This window comes from Polypterus senegalus, chromosome 6 (assembly GCF_016835505.1).
Source record: "Polypterus senegalus isolate Bchr_013 chromosome 6, ASM1683550v1, whole genome shotgun sequence".
NCBI classification, from domain to species: domain Eukaryota; kingdom Metazoa; phylum Chordata; class Cladistia; order Polypteriformes; family Polypteridae; genus Polypterus; species Polypterus senegalus.
Genome location: NC_053159.1, coordinates 95,197 through 114,298, shown reverse-complemented (window position 1 = coordinate 114,298; position 19,102 = coordinate 95,197). Strand labels below are relative to the sequence as shown.

Sequence of the window (19,102 nt, the reverse complement as noted above, 5' to 3'; positions counted from 1 at the left end):
ATACTCTGAGATATTATTCCATCGTATCCTACAGCGGCCCACTTGCTATAACGGCAGAGTGTTATTTGGTAACCTGTTGGGTTTCTCGACAGCTTCTGACCTCAAGCACTTGTGAAACATGTGGGACAACCATACGTTGTAAAACAGAGACAGTCACTGGTAGGACATCCCAAGATTAAAATTACAAGTTATTAAGGTATTCCCAATTAAGAGGAGGATATTTAATGATCTCAGGATGGCAATGCCTACGTCTTTACATAAAGAACAATAAAATCTCATGCCTTACCTGTGACCGTTGGCGTTTCTGCTGTCACCACTTCAGGAATCTGTAACGTGACAGACTCCAACTGCTGCTGAACATTTGGAAGGTCGGCGAAGTCCGACACAGAAATGACATACGCAGGGGACAATGAGATACTCTGCAGCTCTCGGGCGTCTGTGTTCCTGGTGCCAATGGCCAAAGGCACGACTCCAAGGCCCTTCAAGGCTGAGGCCCCACTCTGGGCGTTATCCTCGATTTCCCTGCGGTCAGCAGGATCAAAAACTGTGGGGCCCGGAGGCGCCTGCTGCCTGCTGAAGGATTGAAGACATTGTCCTTGACAAATTCAAGCGCCTTCCCGTGTTGAGGGTCTGCCACCTTTGTGTCTCAGACTTCATATGGCATTCACAGCGTCATCTTTGGTCGAGTGAGTGTTTAGATAGAAATTAGCGGCCGGGTCATTGCTGAATTGCACCACAGCCACCTGGTCATTGTTTTCACCCACTTCCATGTTTTGAACGACTCTTTGGACAAAATCACGGACTGCTGGAAATCCATTTCGATTATCATCAGAACCGTCAAGTAAAAACACAATATCTCGCTGGACACCTTTAAGCAGGGGACAGATTGAAACATGTCAGAGAGATGGCGACTCCAGTCGGGAGACACTTGCACCTTCCTATAAAGTATCTAACGGTATTACGCATCCACACATTTCACACTTACAAGTTCACACTCCTGATGTCGAAGGAGAGCTCGCTGACAAGCCAAGCGTAATACCTGCACAAGGGGGTACCATATCTGATTAGGCTTCCTCACACTTTGAACATTTGGAAGATGATGGCGCCTTGATTGAAATCCCTGTTTCAAAATGTTCATGCGACCAATTGGTCGAACTGCTGGGAATGAAAGTAACGATCACCAAAGCCCAGTGGGGATAAAGTAGAGGGGTCTGTCTGCCTGTGGACTCCACAATCCAGAAGTTCCCAGCTGGGAAGGAGAGCAGCGAGTCCTCCTAATAGAACAGCTGCTCACATAGGGACCTTCTCAATAACGAAGGACTGTCTGTAGCCCAGATGGTGACATCTGGAGCACATTCGACACCTCTGTACATTTGGCGTGAGTCGGAGGTAGAAGCACATGAACAGTTCTCTGAGATCTCCAACCCAGAAGTCCTCATCGATGTCCTACATGGGACTCCAAGCACCTTCACCTTTCTTAGTCCTATTCTTTTCTTGTGTGTGGAAGACCCTGCATTGCCCTAGCATATAAATTGGATATCTTGTAACATTTTGGGAAAGAGTTTCCCACAAACAAAAATCCAAAACCATTCTTGTTCAGTCTGATTGCACTGCAGATTTGAAATCAACGATACTAACTCGAAATGATCTACAGGCATGCATTAGGGTCTAGAGAGACCCAATCAAAGCGGTTTCACGTTAAAGCGTCTACAAAGTTATCAATATCCTATCAGAAAATTTCCAAATCGTTACAACCTGCACTAATACTCTGAGATATTATTCCATCGTATCCTACAGCGGCCCACTTGCTATAACGGCAGAGTGTTATTTGGTAACCTGTTGGGTTTCTCGACAGCTTCTGACCTCAAGCACTTGTGAAACATGTGGGACAACCATACGTTGTAAAACAGAGACAGTCACTGGTAGGACATCCCAAGATTAAAATTACAAGTTATTAAGGTATTCCCAATTAAGAGGAGGATATTTAATGATCTCAGGATGGCAATGCCTACGTCTTTACATAAAGAACAATAAAATCTCATGCCTTACCTGTGACCGTTGGCGTTTCTGCTGTCACCACTTCAGGAATCTGTAGCGTGACAGACTCCAACTGCTGCTGAACATTTGGAATCGGTGAGTCCGACACAGAAATGACATCACGCGGGGACAATGAGATACTCTGCAGCTCTCGGGCGTCTGTGTTCCTGGTGCCAATGGCCAAAACCGACTCACCCTTAAGCTGAGGATCTGGCGCCCATTTCCTGTTCACCAGATCAAACCTGGGCGGCGCTTTCCGCCTTAAGATTGGGCATTGTCCCTTTACAAATTCGCGCCTTGGGGTTAGTTCACCTTGTTTAACTTTTGGCATTCCAAGCACTTTTGGGGAGTGATGAGATGAATAGGGCGGTATTGTGAATGACAAGCACTGCCTTTTTCCCCTCCCGTTTACACTCTTGAAAACACGGCTGCTGAAACCGTCATTTTCATGGAACCCCAATAAAAACTTCTCGCTGGAATTTAAGCAGGGACAGATTGAAACATTTCAAGGATGGCGACCAAATGGAGGCACGACTCCAAAGTCTTAAGGTATTAGATCAAAACTTCACCTTACAGTTCCACTCCGATGTCGAAAGGGAAACGCTGCATGCGATACCTCAAAAGGTACGAAATCTGTAGGCCTCCCAACAAGAAAATTTGGGAAAATGGCAGCTTGAGATTAAATCCCCGTTTCAATTTCAACCAATTAGTCGAAACTGGAATAGACTCACCAAAGCCGATTAAAAGTTAAAATTTTTCGTTATCCAAATCCGTTCCCACTGGGAAGACAGCATCCTCCTAAAAACCCTTGCTACATGGGATTTCAATAAGTAAACCCGTTGTCCCAGTTGACTCTGGAGACATTACAACCTTACTTTAAACGGAGTGGAGGCACAAGAACCAATTCAGATTAAAAAGTCCCATTATGACACATATTCAAGATTCACCTTTTTTTTTCCTATTTTTTCTTTTTGGGACCCCTTTCCTTAGATTTAAAAAGGTATTTTTTTTTTGGGGAAAATTTCCCAAACAAAAAAAAAAACCCTTTTGCACTATTGAAAACAGAGAAATCCTAAACTCAAAGATTAAACATTTTAAGGACCAATAAAAGGTTTTTTAAAAAAAAAAAAAAAAAAAAAAAAAAAAAAAAAAAAAAAAAAAAAAAAAAAAAAAAAAAAAAAAAAAAAAAAAAAAAAAAAAAAAAAAAGGCTGAGGCCCCACTCTGGACGTTATCCTCGATTTCCCTGCGGTCAGCAGGATCAAAAACTGTGGGCGCCCGGAGGCGCCTGCTGCCTGCTGAAGGATTGAAGACATTGTCCTTGACAAATTCAAGCGCCTTCCCCGTGTTGAGGGGTCTGCCACCTTTGTGTCTCAGACTTCGTATGGCATTCACAACGTCATCTTTGGTCGAGTGAGTGTTTAGATAGAAATTAGCGGCCGGGTCATTGCTGAATTGCACCACAGCCACCTGGTCATTGTTTTCACCCACTTCCATGTTTTGAGCGACTCTTTGGACAAAATCACGGACTGCTGGAAATCCATTTCGATTATCATCAGAACCGTCAAGTAAAAACACAATATCTCGCTGGACACCTTTAAGCAGGGGACAGATTGAAACATGTCAGAGAGATGAGCGACTCCAGTCGGGAGACACTTGCACCTTCCTATAAAGTATCTAACGGTATTACGCATCCACACATTTCACACTTACAAGTTCACACTCCCTGATGTCGAAAGAGAGCTCGCTGACAAGCCAAGTGAAATACCTCACAAGTGGGTACCGTATCTGATTAGGCTTCCTCACACTTTGAACATTTGGAAGATGGCAGCGCCTTGAGATTGAAATCCCTGTTTCAAAATGTTCATGCGACCAATTGGTCGAACTGCTGGGAATGAAAGTAACGATCACCAAAGCCCAGTGGGGATAAAGTAGAGGGGTCTGTCTGCCTGTGGACTCCACAATCCAGAAGTTCCCAGCTGGGAAGGAGAGCAGCGAGTCCTCCTAATAGAACAGCTGCTCACATAGGGACCTTCTCAATAACGAAGGACTGTCTGTAGCCCAGATGGTGACATCTGGAGCACATTCGACACCTCTGTACATTTGGCGTAGTCGGAGGTAGCGAAGCACATGAACAGTTCTCTGAGATCTCCAACCCAGAAGTCCTCATCGATGTCCTACATGGGACTCCAAGCACCTTCACCTTTCTTAGTCCTATTCTTTTCTTGTGTGTGGAAGACCCTGCATTGCCCTAGCATATAAATTGGATATCTTGTAACATTTTGGGAAAGAGTTTCCCACAAACAAAAATCCAAAACCATTCTTGTTCAGTCTGATTGCACACAACGAGATTTGAAATCAACGATATTAACTCGAAATGATCTACAGGCATGCATTAGGGTCTAGAGAAGACCCAATCAAACGGTTTCACGTTAAAGCGTCTACAAAGTTATCAATATCCTATCAGAAAATTTCCAAATCGTTACAACCTGCACTAATACTCTGAGATATTATTCCATCGTATCCTACAGCGGCCCACTTGCTATAACGGCAGAGTGTTATTTGGTAACCTGTTGGGTTTCTCGACAGCTTCTGACCTCAAGCACTTGTGAAACATGTGGGACAACCATACGTTGTAAAACAGAGACAGTCACTGGTAGGACATCCCAAGATTAAAATTACAAGTTATTAAGGTATTCCCAATTAAGAGGAGGATATTTAATGATCTCAGGATGGCAATGCCTACGTCTTTACATAAAGAACAATAAAATCTCATGCCTTACCTGTGACCGTTGGCGTTTCTGCTGTCACCACTTCAGGAATCTGTAACGTGACAGACTCCAACTGCTGCTGAACATTTGGAAGGTCGGCGAAGTCCGACACAGAAATGACATACGCAGGGGACAATGAGATACTCTGCAGCTCTCGGCGTCTGTGTTCCTGGTGCCAATGGCCAAAGGCACGACTCCAAGGCCCTTCAAGGCTGAGGCCCCACTCTGGACGTTATCCCTCGATTTCCCTGCGGTCAGCAGGATCAAAAACTGTGGGACGCCCCGGAGACGCCTGCTGCCTGCTGAAGGATTGAAGACATTGTCCTTGACAAATTCAAGCGCCTTCCCCGTGTTGAGGGGTCTGCCACCTTTGTGTCTCAGACTTCGTATGGCATTCACAACGTCATCTTTGGTCGAGTGAGTGTTTAGATAGAAATTAGCGGCCGGGTCATTGCTGAATTGCACCACAGCCACCTGGTCATTGTTTTCACCCACTTCCATGTTTTGAACGACTCTTTGGACAAAATCACGGACTGCTGGAAATCCATTTCGATTATCATCAGAACCGTCAAGTAAAACACAATATCTCGCTGGACACCTTTAAGCAGGGGACAGATTGAAACATGTCAGAGAGATGAGCGACTCCAGTCGGGAGACACTTGCACCTTCCTATAAAGTATCTAACGGTATTACGCATCCACACATTTCACACTTACAAGTTCACACTCCCTGATGTCGAAGGAGAGCTCGCTGACAAGCCAAGCGTAATACCTCACAAGTGGGTACCGTATCTGATTAGGCTTCCTCACACTTTGAACATTTGGAAGATGGCAGCACCTTGAGATTGGAATCCCTGTTTCAAAATGTTCATGCGACCAATTGGTCGAACTGCTGGGAATGAAAGTAACGATCACCAAAGCCCAGTGGGGATAAAGTAGAGGGGGTCTGTCTGCCTGTGGACTCCACAATCCAGAAGTTCCCAGCTGGGAAGGAGAGCAGCGAGTCCTCCTAATAGAACAGCTGCTCACATAGGGACCTTCTCAATAACGAAGGACTGTCTGTAGCCCAGATGGTGACATCTGGAGCACATTCGACACCTCTGTACATTTGGCGTAATCGGAGGTAGCGAAGCACATGAACAGCTCTCTGAGATCTCCGACCCAGAAGTCCTCATCGATGTCCTACATGGGACTCCAAGCACCTTCACCTTTCTTAGTCCTATTCTTTTCTTGTGTGTGGAAGACCCTGCATTGCCCTAGCATATAAATTGGATATCTTGTAACATTTTGGGAAAGAGCTTCCCACAAACAAAAATCCAAAACCATTCTTGTTCAGTCTGATTGCACACAATTAGATTTGAAATCAACGATATTAACTCGAAATGATCTACAGGCATGCATTAGGGTCTAGAGAAGACCCAATCAAACGGTTTCACGTTAAAGCGTCTACAAAGTTATCAATATCCTATCAGAAAATTTCCAAATCGTTACAACCTGCACTAATACTCTGAGAGATTATTCCATCGTATCATACAGCGGCCCACTTGCTATAACGGCAGAGTGTTATTTGGTAACCTGTTGGGTTTCTCGACAGCTTCTGGCCTCAAGCACTTGTGAAACATGTGGGACAACCATACGTTGTAAAACAGAGACAGTCACTGGTAGGACATCCCAAGATTAAAATTACAAGTTATTAAGGTATTCCCAATTAAGAGGAGGATATTTAATGATCTCAGGATGGCAATGCCTACGTCTTTACATAAAGAACAATAAAATCTCATGCCTTACCTGTGACCGTTGGCGTTTCTGCTGTCACCACTTCAGGAATCTGTAACGTGACAGACTCCAACTGCTGCTGAACATTTGGAAGGTCGGCGAAGTCCGACACAGAAATGACATACGCAGGGGACAATGAGATACTCTGCAGCTCTCGGGCGTCTGTGTTCCTGGTGCCAATGGCCAAAGGCACGACTCCAAGGCCCTTCAAGGCTGAGGCCCCACTCTGGACGTTATCCCTCGATTTCCCTGCGGTCAGCAGGATCAAAAACTGGGGCGCCCGGAGCGCCTGCTGCCTGCTGAAGGATTGAAGACATTGTCCTTGACAAATTCAAGCGCCTTCCCGTGTTGAGGGTCTGCCACCTTTGTGTCTCAGACTTGTATGGCATTCACAACGTCATCTTTGGTCGAGTGAGTGTTTAGATAGAAATTAGCGGCCGGGTCATTGCTGAATTGCACCACAGCCACCTGGTCATTGTTTTCACCCACTTCCATGTTTTGAACGACTCTTTGGACAAAATCACGGACTGCTGGAAATCCATTTCGATTATCATCAGAACCGTCAAGTAAAAACACAATATCTCGCTGGACACCTTTAAGCAGGGGACAGATTGAAACATGTCAGAGAGATGAGCGACTCCAGTCGGGAGACACTTGCACCTTCCTATAAAGTATCTAACGGTATTACGCATCCACACATTTCACACTTACAAGTTCACACTCCCTGATGTCGAAAGAGAGCTCGCTGACAAGCCAAGTGAAATACCTCACAAGTGGGTACCGTATCTGATTAGGCTTCCTCACACTTTGAACATTTGGAAGATGGCAGCGCCTTGAGATTGAAATCCCTGTTTCAAAATGTTCATGCGACCAATTGGTCGAACTGCTGGGAATGAAAGTAACGATCACCAAAGCCCAGTGGGGATAAAGTAGAGGGGGTCTGTCTGCCTGTGGACTCCACAATCCAGAAGTTCTCAGCTGGGAAGGAGAGCAGCGAGTCCTCCTAATAGAACAGCTGCTCACATAGGGACCTTCTCAATAACGAAGGACTGTCTGTAGCCCAGATGGTGACATCTGGAGCACATTCGACACCTCTGTACATTTGGCGTAGTCGGAGGTAGCGAAGCACATGAACAGTTCTCTGAGATCTCCAACCCAGAAGTCCTCATCGATGTCCTACATGGGACTCCAAGCACCTTCACCTTTCTTAGTCCTATTCTTTTCTTGTGTGTGGAAGACCCTGCATTGCCCTAGCATATAAATTGGATATCTTGTAACATTTTGGGAAAGAGTTTCCCACAAACAAAAATCCAAAACCATTCTTGTTCAGTCTGATTGCACACAACGAGATTTGAAATCAACGATATTAACTCGAAATGATCTACAGGCATGCATTAGGGTCTAGAGAAGACCCAATCAAACGGTTTCACGTTAAAGCGTCTACAAAGTTATCAATATCCTATCAGAAAATTTCCAAATCGTTACAACCTGCACTAATACTCTGAGATATTATTCCATCGTATCCTACAGCGCCCACTTGCTATAACGGCAGAGTGTTATTTGGTAACCTGTTGGGTTTCTCGACAGCTTCTGACCTCAAGCACTTGTGAAACATGTGGGACAACCATACGTTGTAAAACAGAGACAGTCACTGGTAGGACATCCCAAGATTAAAATTACAAGTTATTAAGGTATTCCCAATTAAGAGGAGGATATTTAATGATCTCAGGATGGCAATGCCTACGTCTTTACATAAAGAACAATAAAATCTCATGCCTTACCTGTGACCGTTGGCGTTTCTGCTGTCACCACTTCAGGAATCTGTAACGTGACAGACTCCAACTGCTGCTGAACATTTGGAAGGTCGGCGAAGTCCGACACAGAAATGACATACAGGGGACAATGAGATACTCTGCAGCTCTCGGCGTCTGTGTTCCTGGTGCCAATGGCCAAAGGCACGACTCCAAGGCCCTTCAAGGCTGAGGCCCCACTCTGGACGTTATCCCTCGATTTCCCTGCGGTCAGCAGGATCAAAAACTGTGGACGCCCGGAGCGCCTGCTGCCTGCTGAAGGATTGAAGACATTGTCCTTGACAAATTCAAGCGCCTTCCCGTGTTGAGGGTCTGCCACCTTTGTGTCTCAGACTTGTATGGCATTCACAGCGTCATCTTTGGTCGAGTGAGTGTTTAGATAGAAATTAGCGGCCGGGTCATTGCTGAATTGCACCACAGCCACCTGGTCATTGTTTTCACCCACTTCCATGTTTTGAACGACTCTTTGGACAAAATCACGGACTGCTGGAAATCCATTTCGATTATCATCAGAACCGTCAAGTAAAAACACAATATCTCGCTGGACACCTTTAAGCAGGGGACAGATTGAAACATGTCAGAGAGATGAGCGACTCCAGTCGGGAGACACTTGGAACTTCCTATAAAGTATCTAACGGTATTACGCATCCACACATTTCACACTTACAAGTTCACACTCCCTGATGTCGAAAGAGAGCTCGCTGACAAGCCAAGCGTAATACCTCACAAGAGGGTACCGTATCTGATTAGGCTTCCTCACACTTTGAACATTTGGAAGATGGCAGCGCCTTGAGATTGAAATCCCTGTTTCAAAATGTTCATGCGACCAATTGGTCGAACTGCTGGGAATGAAAGTAACGATCACCAAAGCCCAGTGGGGATAAAGTAGAGGGGGTCTGTCTGCCTGTGGACTCCACAATCCAGAAGTTCCCAGCTGGGAAGGAGAGCAGCGAGTCCTCCTAATAGAACAGCTGCTCACATAGGGACCTTCTCAATAACGAAGGACTGTCTGTAGCCCAGATGGTGACATCTGGAGCACATTCGACACCTCTGTACATTTGGCGTCGGAGGTAGCGAAGCACATGAACAGCTCTCTGAGATCTCCGACCCAGAAGTCCTCATCGATGTCCTACATGGGACTCCAAGCACCTTCACCTTTCTTAGTCCTATTCTTTTCTTGTGTGTGGAAGACCCTGCATTGCCCTAGCATATAAATTGGATATCTTGTAACATTTTGGGAAAGAGCTTCCCACAAACAAAAATCCAAAACCATTCTTGTTCAGTCTGATTGCACACAATTAGATTTGAAATCAACGATATTAACTCGAAATGATCTACAGGCATGCATTAGGGTCTAGAGAAGACCCAATCAAACGGTTTCACGTTAAAGCGTCTACAAAGTTATCAATATCCTATCAGAAAATTTCCAAATCGTTACAACCTGCACTAATACTCTGAGAGATTATTCCATCGTATCATACAGCGGCCCACTTGCTATAACGGCAGAGTGTTATTTGGTAACCTGTTGGGTTTCTCGACAGCTTCTGGCCTCAAGCACTTGTGAAACATGTGGGACAACCATACGTTGTAAAACAGAGACAGTCACTGGTAGGACATCCCAAGGTTAAAATTACAAGTTATTAAGGTATTCCCAATTAAGAGGAGGATATTTAATGATCTCAGGATGGCAATGCCTACGTCTTTACATAAAGAACAATAAAATCTCATGCCTTACCTGTGACCGTTGGCGTTTCTGCTGTCACCACTTCAGGAATCTGTAACGTGACAGACTCCAACTGCTGCTGAACATTTGGAAGGTCGTGAGTCCGACACAGAAATGACATACGCAGGGGACAATGAGATACTCTGCAGCTCTCGGCGTCTGTGTTCCTGGTGCCAATGGCCAAAGGCACGACTCCAAGGCCCTTCAAGGCTGAGGCCCCACTCTGGACGTTATCCCTCGATTTCCCTGCGGTCAGCAGGATCAAAAACTGTGGGACGCCCCGGAGACGCCTGCTGCCTGCTGAAGGATTGAAGACATTGTCCTTGACAAATTCAAGCGCCTTCCCCGTGTTTAGGGGTCTGCCACCTTTGTGTCTCAGACTTCGTATGGCATTCACAACGTCATCTTTGGTCGAGTGAGTGTTTAGATAGAAATTAGCGGCCGGGTCATTGCTGAATTGCACCACAGCCACCTGGTCATTGTTTTCACCCACTTCCATGTTTTGAACGACTCTTTGGACAAAATCACGGACTGCTGGAAATCCATTTCGATTATCATCAGAACCGTCAAGTAAAAACACAATATCTCGCTGGACACCTTTAAGCAGGGGACAGATTGAAACATGTCAGAGAGATGAGCGACTCCAGTCGGGAGACACTTGCACCTTCCTATAAAGTATCTAACGGTATTACGCATCCACACATTTCACACTTACAAGTTCACACTCCCTGATGTCGAAGGAGAGCTCGCTGACAAGCCAAGCGTAATACCTCACAAGTGGGTACCGTATCTGATTAGGCTTCCTCACACTTTGAACATTTGGAAGATGGCAGCGCCTTGAGATTGAAATCCCTGTTTCAAAATGTTCATGCGACCAATTGGTCGAACTGCTGGGAATGAAAGTAACGATCACCAAAGCCCAGTGGGGATAAAGTAGAGGGGGTCTGTCTGCCTGTGGACTCCACAATCCAGAAGTTCCCAGCTGGGAAGGAGAGCAGCGAGTCCTCCTAATAGAACAGCTGCTCACATAGGGACCTTCTCAATAACGAAGGACTGTCTGTAGACCAGATGGTGACATCTGGATCACATTCGACACCTCTGTACATTTGGCGTAATCGGAGGTAGCGAAGCACATGAACAGCTCTCTGAGATCTCCGACCCAGAAGTCCTCATCGATGTCCTACATGGGACTCCAAGCACCTTCACCTTTCTTAGTCCTATTCTTTTCTTGTGTGTGGAAGACCCTGCATTGCCCTAGCATATAAATTGGATATCTTGTAACATTTTGGGAAAGAGTTTCCCACAAACAAAAATCCAAAACCATTCTTGTTCAGTCTGATTGCACACAACGAGATTTGAAATCAACGATATTAACTCGAAATGATCTACAGGCATGCATTAGGGTCTAGAGAAGACCCAATCAAACGGTTTCACGTTAAAGCGTCTACAAAGTTATCAATATCCTATCAGAAAATTTCCAAATCGTTACAACCTGCACTAATACTCTGAGATATTATTCCATCATATCCTACAGCGGCCCACTTGCTATAACGGCAGAGTGTTATTTGGTAACCTGTTGGGTTTCTCGACAGCTTCTGACCTCAAGCACTTGTGAAACATGTGGGACAACCATACGTTGTAAAACAGAGACAGTCACTGGTAGGACATCCCAAGATTAAAATTACAAGTTATTAAGGTATTCCCAATTAAGAGGAGGATATTTAATGATCTCAGGATGGCAATGCCTACGTCTTTACATAAAGAACAATAAAATCTCATGCCTTACCTGTGACCGTTGGCGTTTCTGCTGTCACCACTTCAGGAATCTGTAACGTGACAGACTCCAACTGCTGCTGAACATTTGGAAGGTCGGCGAAGTCCGACACAGAAATGACATACGCAGGGGACAATGAGATACTCTGCAGCTCTCGGCGTCTGTGTTCCTGGTGCCAATGGCCAAAGGCACGACTCCAAGGCCCTTCAAGGCTGAGGCCCCACTCTGGACGTTATCCCTCGATTTCCCTGCGGTCAGCAGGATCAAAAACTGTGGGACGCCCCGGAGACGCCTGCTGCCTGCTGAAGGATTGAAGACATTGTCCTTGACAAATTCAAGCGCCTTCCCCGTGTTGAGGGGTCTGCCACCTTTGTGTCTCAGACTTCGTATGGCATTCACAACGTCATCTTTGGTCGAGTGAGTGTTTAGATAGAAATTAGCGGCCGGGTCATTGCTGAATTGCACCACAGCCACCTGGTCATTGTTTTCACCCACTTCCATGTTTTGAACGACTCTTTGGACAAAATCACGGACTGCTGGAAATCCATTTCGATTATCATCAGAACCGTCAAGTAAAAACACAATATCTCGCTGGACACCTTTAAGCAGGGGACAGATTAAATACAGTTTAGCAGAGTTACAAATAAAAGAACCAATATTTTAGCACTGCTACAATGAAAGTGACAGTTCACATTGACAGATTAGTTTTGGATCAAACAGCAAGCAGCAGATCCACAGAGATGTTGGACATGGCATGTGTTAGAAAAGTTGTGTTTGCTAAATGAATGTTCAATAGAAAGTTTCAATTGAATGAAATGCTACACTTGTTGTTGTTGTGCCTTTAATGAGTAAAATTCATTTACGAATCTGCAGCATGCCAACTAAGGGAGATTGCGGCACACATCCCTAATGACATCTTGGTCAATTTCTGTCACTTCATGCCAACACAGATCCAGAGCAGAGTCTACCCGTAAGCCTAGCCATGCGGCTGTGCTCATTTGAACCTGATGATTAGGAGTTGCTGCTCTTGGCGTCTCTAGTGACGCGCCCTCCTTGACTGCCCTGGAAGGCTCCTTAAGCCAATCTTTTCCGTGACGGTCTAGTCTGAGTCTTGGGCCTTCAGGTATTTCCTGTTCTTCTGGAGCTTTTGGTTTTCTTCTCTTCCTCCTAAAGCCTACACTGTTGAGTCTCCATCCTGCCCCTACCACCCTCCTGTCCCATTTTAGCAGTTTTCTGTCTCCTATGGTCTTTGCAACTCTAAAACTGTACTGACTTCACTCATTACTGGTCATGAGAGGAGCAAATATTAAAGCAGGGCTCCCAATTCCCTCTTTCAGGCAGATGATCTCAACTGCATCACACCAACAGGCATACAACACAAAGATGGAGGCTCCTGAGCCATTTTGTATCCCACAAGCATTAAACTTCAGCAGACACAAAACTACTTTGCCTTTTCTAAGCTGCGCACTGGAAATGTGATTGAATATCAGAAAGCAGGTCTGAAAATGGAGAGAGAGATGAATGAATAAAGTACTGAATTTATACAACAGTATAAAGAGAAAACAATGTGCATGGAAACTACGAAGTAGAAAAGAAATCACTGGTTCAAGTGCAGAAGGAGCCGTTCTTTCAGTTCACTGCACACGTTTGAAACCCTGGCATGAAATGTCAACACGTCCACAAACACGGCTGACTCAGACCTGGGGAACTGAAAAGCAGTGAAGTCCCTGAACACGGGAGGAAAACAACCAGGAAATGACAGAAGGGGCGACGGGGAGGCGTTTATCCAATCACAGGGAGTGAAATGAACGATGTAATACGGCGTGTCATACAAAGCCACGCCCCCAGCATCTGGGAAGTTGCGTCCTGGCATTTGATACGCAAAAGGGTGACGCACACCAAAACAAAATGGCGACGCGATAACAAGCGAAAGTAACAATGCACTTCTGGACTGCGACAATCACCAAACCTTAGTGACAAGGCGCTAAACATGAGAAGCGCATTTTGAAAAGTGTGAGCAGGACCCTGGGTGGGCAAGGAAAGAAAAAAAAATGAAAGCCATCAGCATAAGGCCTTGTGGGCACTGCCAGTCTGGTTACACCACCTCCTCGCTGTGCAGTCAGTGCGCTTCAATGAGACAACACCCACATCGGGGGGGGATGGGGCTTCTTGTCTTCTCCTGTACCAGTGTGGGGGGCTTTGCATGGCCTCACTCCCTCCGTCAGAGGGTCAGCTTCGCTGCTTCCTTTTTAACATTCCAGGCTTGCATGTGGGGTGCCACTGAGCTCTTAGTTTTGGGGCATTAAGCCCACCCTGAGAGCTCCTGCCCTCCCCAGCTGCTACGTAGACACCAAGGCTTCAATAAATTACCCATGGAGTGAAGAATTCAACGTTCTTCCATTTCCAGTCTCTGGACCTGCTTTAAAAGACAAGTTCTAAATCCATTACCCAAATCAGGGTCAACAGAAACATGCCTGGCATTGATTCTGTCCTGGCCTGGCACCTGTGCTCCGGTTGACTGGTAAGGGTGTGAGGCAAAGCAAAGTGACCAGGAGATCCAGCCATTTTAAAAACCATTCCTTCCACTGCAGAGCAGAATCATCCACAAGGCAGGTCCCAAAAGCGGACAGGACGCCAGTCTGGTGCCGGGCACAGTCGCCACTCACTCAAAGAGGACCAATGAGCCCACGTAGACTCAGACGGGGCTGATTTACAGGGTGGCGCAGTCCAGCACATGTGGCATAAAGACAGCTTGGTAAGCCCTCCGCCGTCTGAACTGGCCGTTCCATTAACGGTCCTGTCACATCAGCTCTGGATTAGCCAACAATTAATGGCATTCATTCAGATGTTAAGGACGCCACCTCTCCTGTCCACGAAGACGTCACCTTTCAAAAGGCCTGTGGCCTTCAGCTCTTACCCTTGGACACACACCCAAGTATCTGGACTCCTTTTAGAACAAAGTCACCATTGACAAGAAATGGGATTTGAGTGGCACCAGGCCCATCCCACGTAAACACACAATCTATCTGCACACCTTTCACGCCAACTATAAAGACGCTAGTGGTGAATTCAGCTTCTGGGAGTTCACCCGCTGGGCTGGACAGAATCTGAAGCCCCAGGACACTGGCACCGCAGTAATGTCCTGCCAGAAGCAGCCTGTCACACTGACCGGGCCGAGGTGACACCACAGCAAACTCTCATTTCAGATGGAGGCCGGTTTGGTTCAACTGACTGCCCTAAAATCTTAACGTGGCATGCCCTGCACTTCCACAAGCTGGTGTTTGAAACAAGCAAGTGAGAGGAGCAAGGCCGGTGTTCACCTCGGTGTGCCACACTGGCATTGCCACACCTAGCCAGAGCAGCAGCTCTCGGGTTTACTTCTGAGGGCCCCAGTGGCTGCGGGCTTTTGGCTTCAATTGAACTCCCACCCGAGTTAAGCAAGCTGTTACTGTATTTGCCAGTTTCTGTGTTTTAGCGTCCATCCAAAAACTGTGTTTTCTAGATTTGAATTGGCACTCATCAAGTGCAGCATGCGTTACTTTGGCACACCTCAGTATGAAGTGCCACACTTCCAGGTATGGTGGCCACTTGCCCCCATGTCTTCTCCACTTCTCGATTTTTGTTGTTATATTAAGACACAACATCCACAGTAAAGTGCTAAATTAATATGGAAGATAAAAAAGAGAGTCAAGCGTTTCAACTTATGGCAAAAACGTAAACCTTTCTCCTAAATGTTAATCTGAAACTCAGAAGAAGTAGAAGAAGAAGTAGAAGAAGAAGATCAGTCCCAGGTAAAGATGACTCACTGAGCATGAAACTGCAGCCCGAGCCCTGAGATGGAGGAGTGACAATGAGAGAGGATGGGAATAAATTGAATTGAAATGACCTTAAAAGCAGCCGGGCGGCGGGCGGAGAAGCTAAATGCCAATGTTGTGGTCAGCAATGCAGGCTTTGCAGGTCTCGAGAGACAAACCTGGAAATGGCTTCAGCTTCACAACACTAGGCTTTGTCGCTAATCCCATAATATTGTAGACCTTTCTCACCTTTTCTTTATCGTTTTTCAACCCAAACAATACAAATACTGTAAATAAGAAAGGAACTTGTTTTAGTCACGCCGAGCACTCGGCCGCGTCCCCACACCGATAACCTACCCGTGACGGTTGGCGGTCTCAGCTGCCTCTTCTTGGAAAGCGTCCTTAAAGTGGATACCAGCGCTTGCTGGATGCTCGGAAGGTCGGACAAGTCAGGCACACGGAGAGCATAGTCAGGGTGGTAAGAAAGTGCTTGGAGCTCCGGGTCATCTGCACTTCTGGCTCCGATGCTAAATGACAAAACTCCCTTTTGTTTGAGAGCAGCAGAAGGGCGCTGAACATCATCTGCAGACGGTCCCCCACTTAACACAATTAGGATCTTCGGGACGTCAGCAGGCCTGCTGCCGGCAGAGCTGCTGAAGACGCTGTCCTTGACAAAGCGCAGCGCCGCGCCCGTGTTTAGAGGCCTGCCTCCTTTGTGCCTGAGGCCTCGGATGGCATTGAGCACATCTTCCTTACTGAAATGCGTATTTAAGAATAGCCTGGCATCCTGGTCATTGCTGTATTGCACCACTGCTACACGATCCTGGTTTTCCTGCACATCCAGAGTCTCCACTATCCTTCGAACAAAGTCACGCATTGCGGGGAATGCGTTTCTAGTGTCACTGGAACCATCGAGCAGAAAGACCACATCTCTTTGAGTGCCATCCACACCCACTAGAAATCATACAAGAGACAAAATTCAGGATAAAGAGAAGACGCCGACTACAAAGGACAGCCGCGGCGCATTAAATCTCTAACGCCATTCCCAAACGCAGAACTAGAGAACGGCTCAGAACAGTAACCTTTGTTTGCAGAGTTGTTCGTATTGACAAGATGTGGTGTGTGCCATTCACGAAGTAAAGGCCAATCCGTTTTTGGATCCATCTGTGGGGTAGTGGGTAGATTGAATTGGAGCCCACCCTGGACACATTAAGCGCAAGAGAGAAAGCAACCCCGTCACGTACCCTCACATTACCATCCTTGGGACACACAGCCAAGGATTTGATGCCTAAGCTTGTCTGTATTACGGTATAAGCTGAAGTTACATATGGAGGTGACAACAGCCACGCAATGCGCTCGATGTACCCAACGCCCTACAGCTTCAGACTCTGCGCACTTGAGACGATGGGTCGTCGGCCATTTCGTACGAGACTCACTTACCTGGAATGAGCGGTGACTGTGAGGCCCTCCTTCTAGAAATGGCCTTCATTGACCTTACTAACTGCTCCTGGACATTTGGCAGATCAGAGAAATTAGTTAAAGAGAGCGCAAAAGTGGCATTGTGGGAAAGCATCTGAAGTTCTTCACTGTCGGTGTTTTTGGTTCCTATGGCAAATATGACCACACCACTTCTTTTAAGGGCACTGCTTGGCGCTCTAACATCATCTCCAGATGTGCCCGCACTTAAGAGAACTAAGATCTGAGGGACACCACTGCCGTGTCTGCCGCCCGCAGCGCTGCTCAAGATGGCGTCTCTCACAAACTGAAGAGCCGCGCCAGTGTTCAGAGGCCTGCCGCCTTTGTGCCTGATGGCCCGCACTGCACTCAGCACATCTTCCTTAGTGAAGTACGTGTTGAGGAAGAGGCTGGCATCTTGCTCGTTGCTGTATTGCACCACTGCCACCCGGTCTTTGTCTTCCTGCACCTCCAGCATCTCCACTATGCGCTGAACAAAATCGCGCATTACAGGGAATGTGTTTTTAATATCATCAGAACCGTCAAGCAGAAAGACCACATCCATGGGAGCAGCTGAGAACAACATGAGAAATACAGTTTAGAGCAGAAAGGGGGCGTTCATATCATGTGAGCTAAACTGGGATCTCCTTTACCCCCTACTGGCGTGACGTTACCAGGCTCCTGGTGCCGTTTTGACGAGGCTACGGGTAGACGGGCTTCAGGAAGACGGGGATGCCATTGGACACCTCGACTGCGTGGCTTCACGACCTGCTGTGACCGCCATTCCTGCTAACTGTAGAACATCAGCACTCCATACTTTCTGATGTGCCCCACCGCACACGATTTCATAACTCAACAGCTATTTGAGCCCAGCAGCAGGAATCAGGGCTGTCCGTACTTCTGCCTTCGTACTTCATTTTTATTATATTTCTAATTTGTGCCCCAACCCCCCCCCACTCGTAAGCTACTTGGCGTAACTGCCGCCTCTCCTACTGGCAGACATATTCTACGTACCCAAACTGACTAGTGGCGCCTCTGTGCTTTCCTCAGCAATTCCTCTCAATGAAGATACAATCTGCTGCTGGACGTTGGGCAGCTCTGAGAACTCAGATGTGGTGAAAGCAAAGTCGGGCCCATAAGAAAGTGCCTGCAGTTCTCTGTCGTCTGCATTTCTTATTCCAACAGCGAACGACACGACACCCATTTCTCGGAGTGCGCTGCCGGGTCCTGTGATGTCATCTCCAGATGTGCCCGCACTTAAGAGAATTAAGATCTGAGGGACACCACTGCCGTGTCTGCTGCCCGCAGCGCTGCTCAAGATGGCGTCTCTCACAAACTGAAGAGCCGCGCCAGTGTTCAGAGGCCGGCCGCCTTTGTGCCTGAGGCCCCTCACCGCATTCAGGACGTCTTCCTTTGTGGAATGCGAGTTGAAGAAGAGGTTGGCCTCCGGGTCATTGCTGTATTGCACCACCGCCACCCGGTCTTTGTCTTCCTGCACGTCCAGGGTCTCCACGACTCCCTGAATAAAGTCGCGCATTGCAGGGAATCCATTTCTAGTGTCATCAGAACCATCCAACACAAACACCACATCCTTTTGAAATCCTTGAAATTCAACTAGGAAAACAGAGAAGATGGAGTTCAAGTTGAGCCAAGACAGAGCTCCCCACGCGAGCAGATCCAATGGACAGACTGGAGAGCCTGCGCACTTGCTGTACGTGTTGAGGCCATTTCTGACTACAGACCCACAAAGCCCTGGGCCCTACGGGCACATTTATACTGAGCTGCCGACGGGGGGCTCGATACAAGCACCTTGGACCGGTGCACAGCTCGTCTCACTACCTCCCAATTTCTATTCATGAGTAGCGACTTAAACGATGACAAAAGCCACTTGTTTATTTCTTAAACGGTGCCCCATGCCAACCTCAGATGGGAAGTTTAAAATGTCACGTTCCCAGCACTGGCGT

General features: G+C 46.9%; 1 protein-coding gene across 1 annotated transcript in view; it reads right to left on the bottom strand.

Moving 5' to 3' along the window:
* Positions 1 to 19,102, bottom strand: part of col6a3 (collagen, type VI, alpha 3) — a 95,092-nt gene that overhangs the window by 42,421 nt on the left and 33,569 nt on the right. Inside the window, exons 18-33 of the mRNA XM_039754918.1 lie at positions 18,153 to 18,752; positions 17,124 to 17,711; positions 16,041 to 16,637; positions 11,930 to 12,488; positions 10,818 to 10,951; positions 10,128 to 10,712; positions 8,363 to 8,647; positions 6,594 to 6,830; positions 5,616 to 5,694; positions 4,951 to 5,404; positions 4,819 to 4,885; positions 3,259 to 3,630; positions 2,050 to 2,376; positions 986 to 1,155; positions 765 to 868; positions 287 to 573 (exon numbers count right to left, since the gene is read on the bottom strand). Coding sequence (XP_039610852.1) covers positions 287 to 573; positions 765 to 868; positions 986 to 1,155; positions 2,050 to 2,376; positions 3,259 to 3,630; positions 4,819 to 4,885; positions 4,951 to 5,404; positions 5,616 to 5,694; positions 6,594 to 6,830; positions 8,363 to 8,647; positions 10,128 to 10,712; positions 10,818 to 10,951; positions 11,930 to 12,488; positions 16,041 to 16,637; positions 17,124 to 17,711; positions 18,153 to 18,752 — 5,445 coding nt within the window. The remainder of the gene's footprint in view (positions 1 to 286; positions 574 to 764; positions 869 to 985; positions 1,156 to 2,049; positions 2,377 to 3,258; positions 3,631 to 4,818; positions 4,886 to 4,950; positions 5,405 to 5,615; positions 5,695 to 6,593; positions 6,831 to 8,362; positions 8,648 to 10,127; positions 10,713 to 10,817; positions 10,952 to 11,929; positions 12,489 to 16,040; positions 16,638 to 17,123; positions 17,712 to 18,152; positions 18,753 to 19,102) is intronic.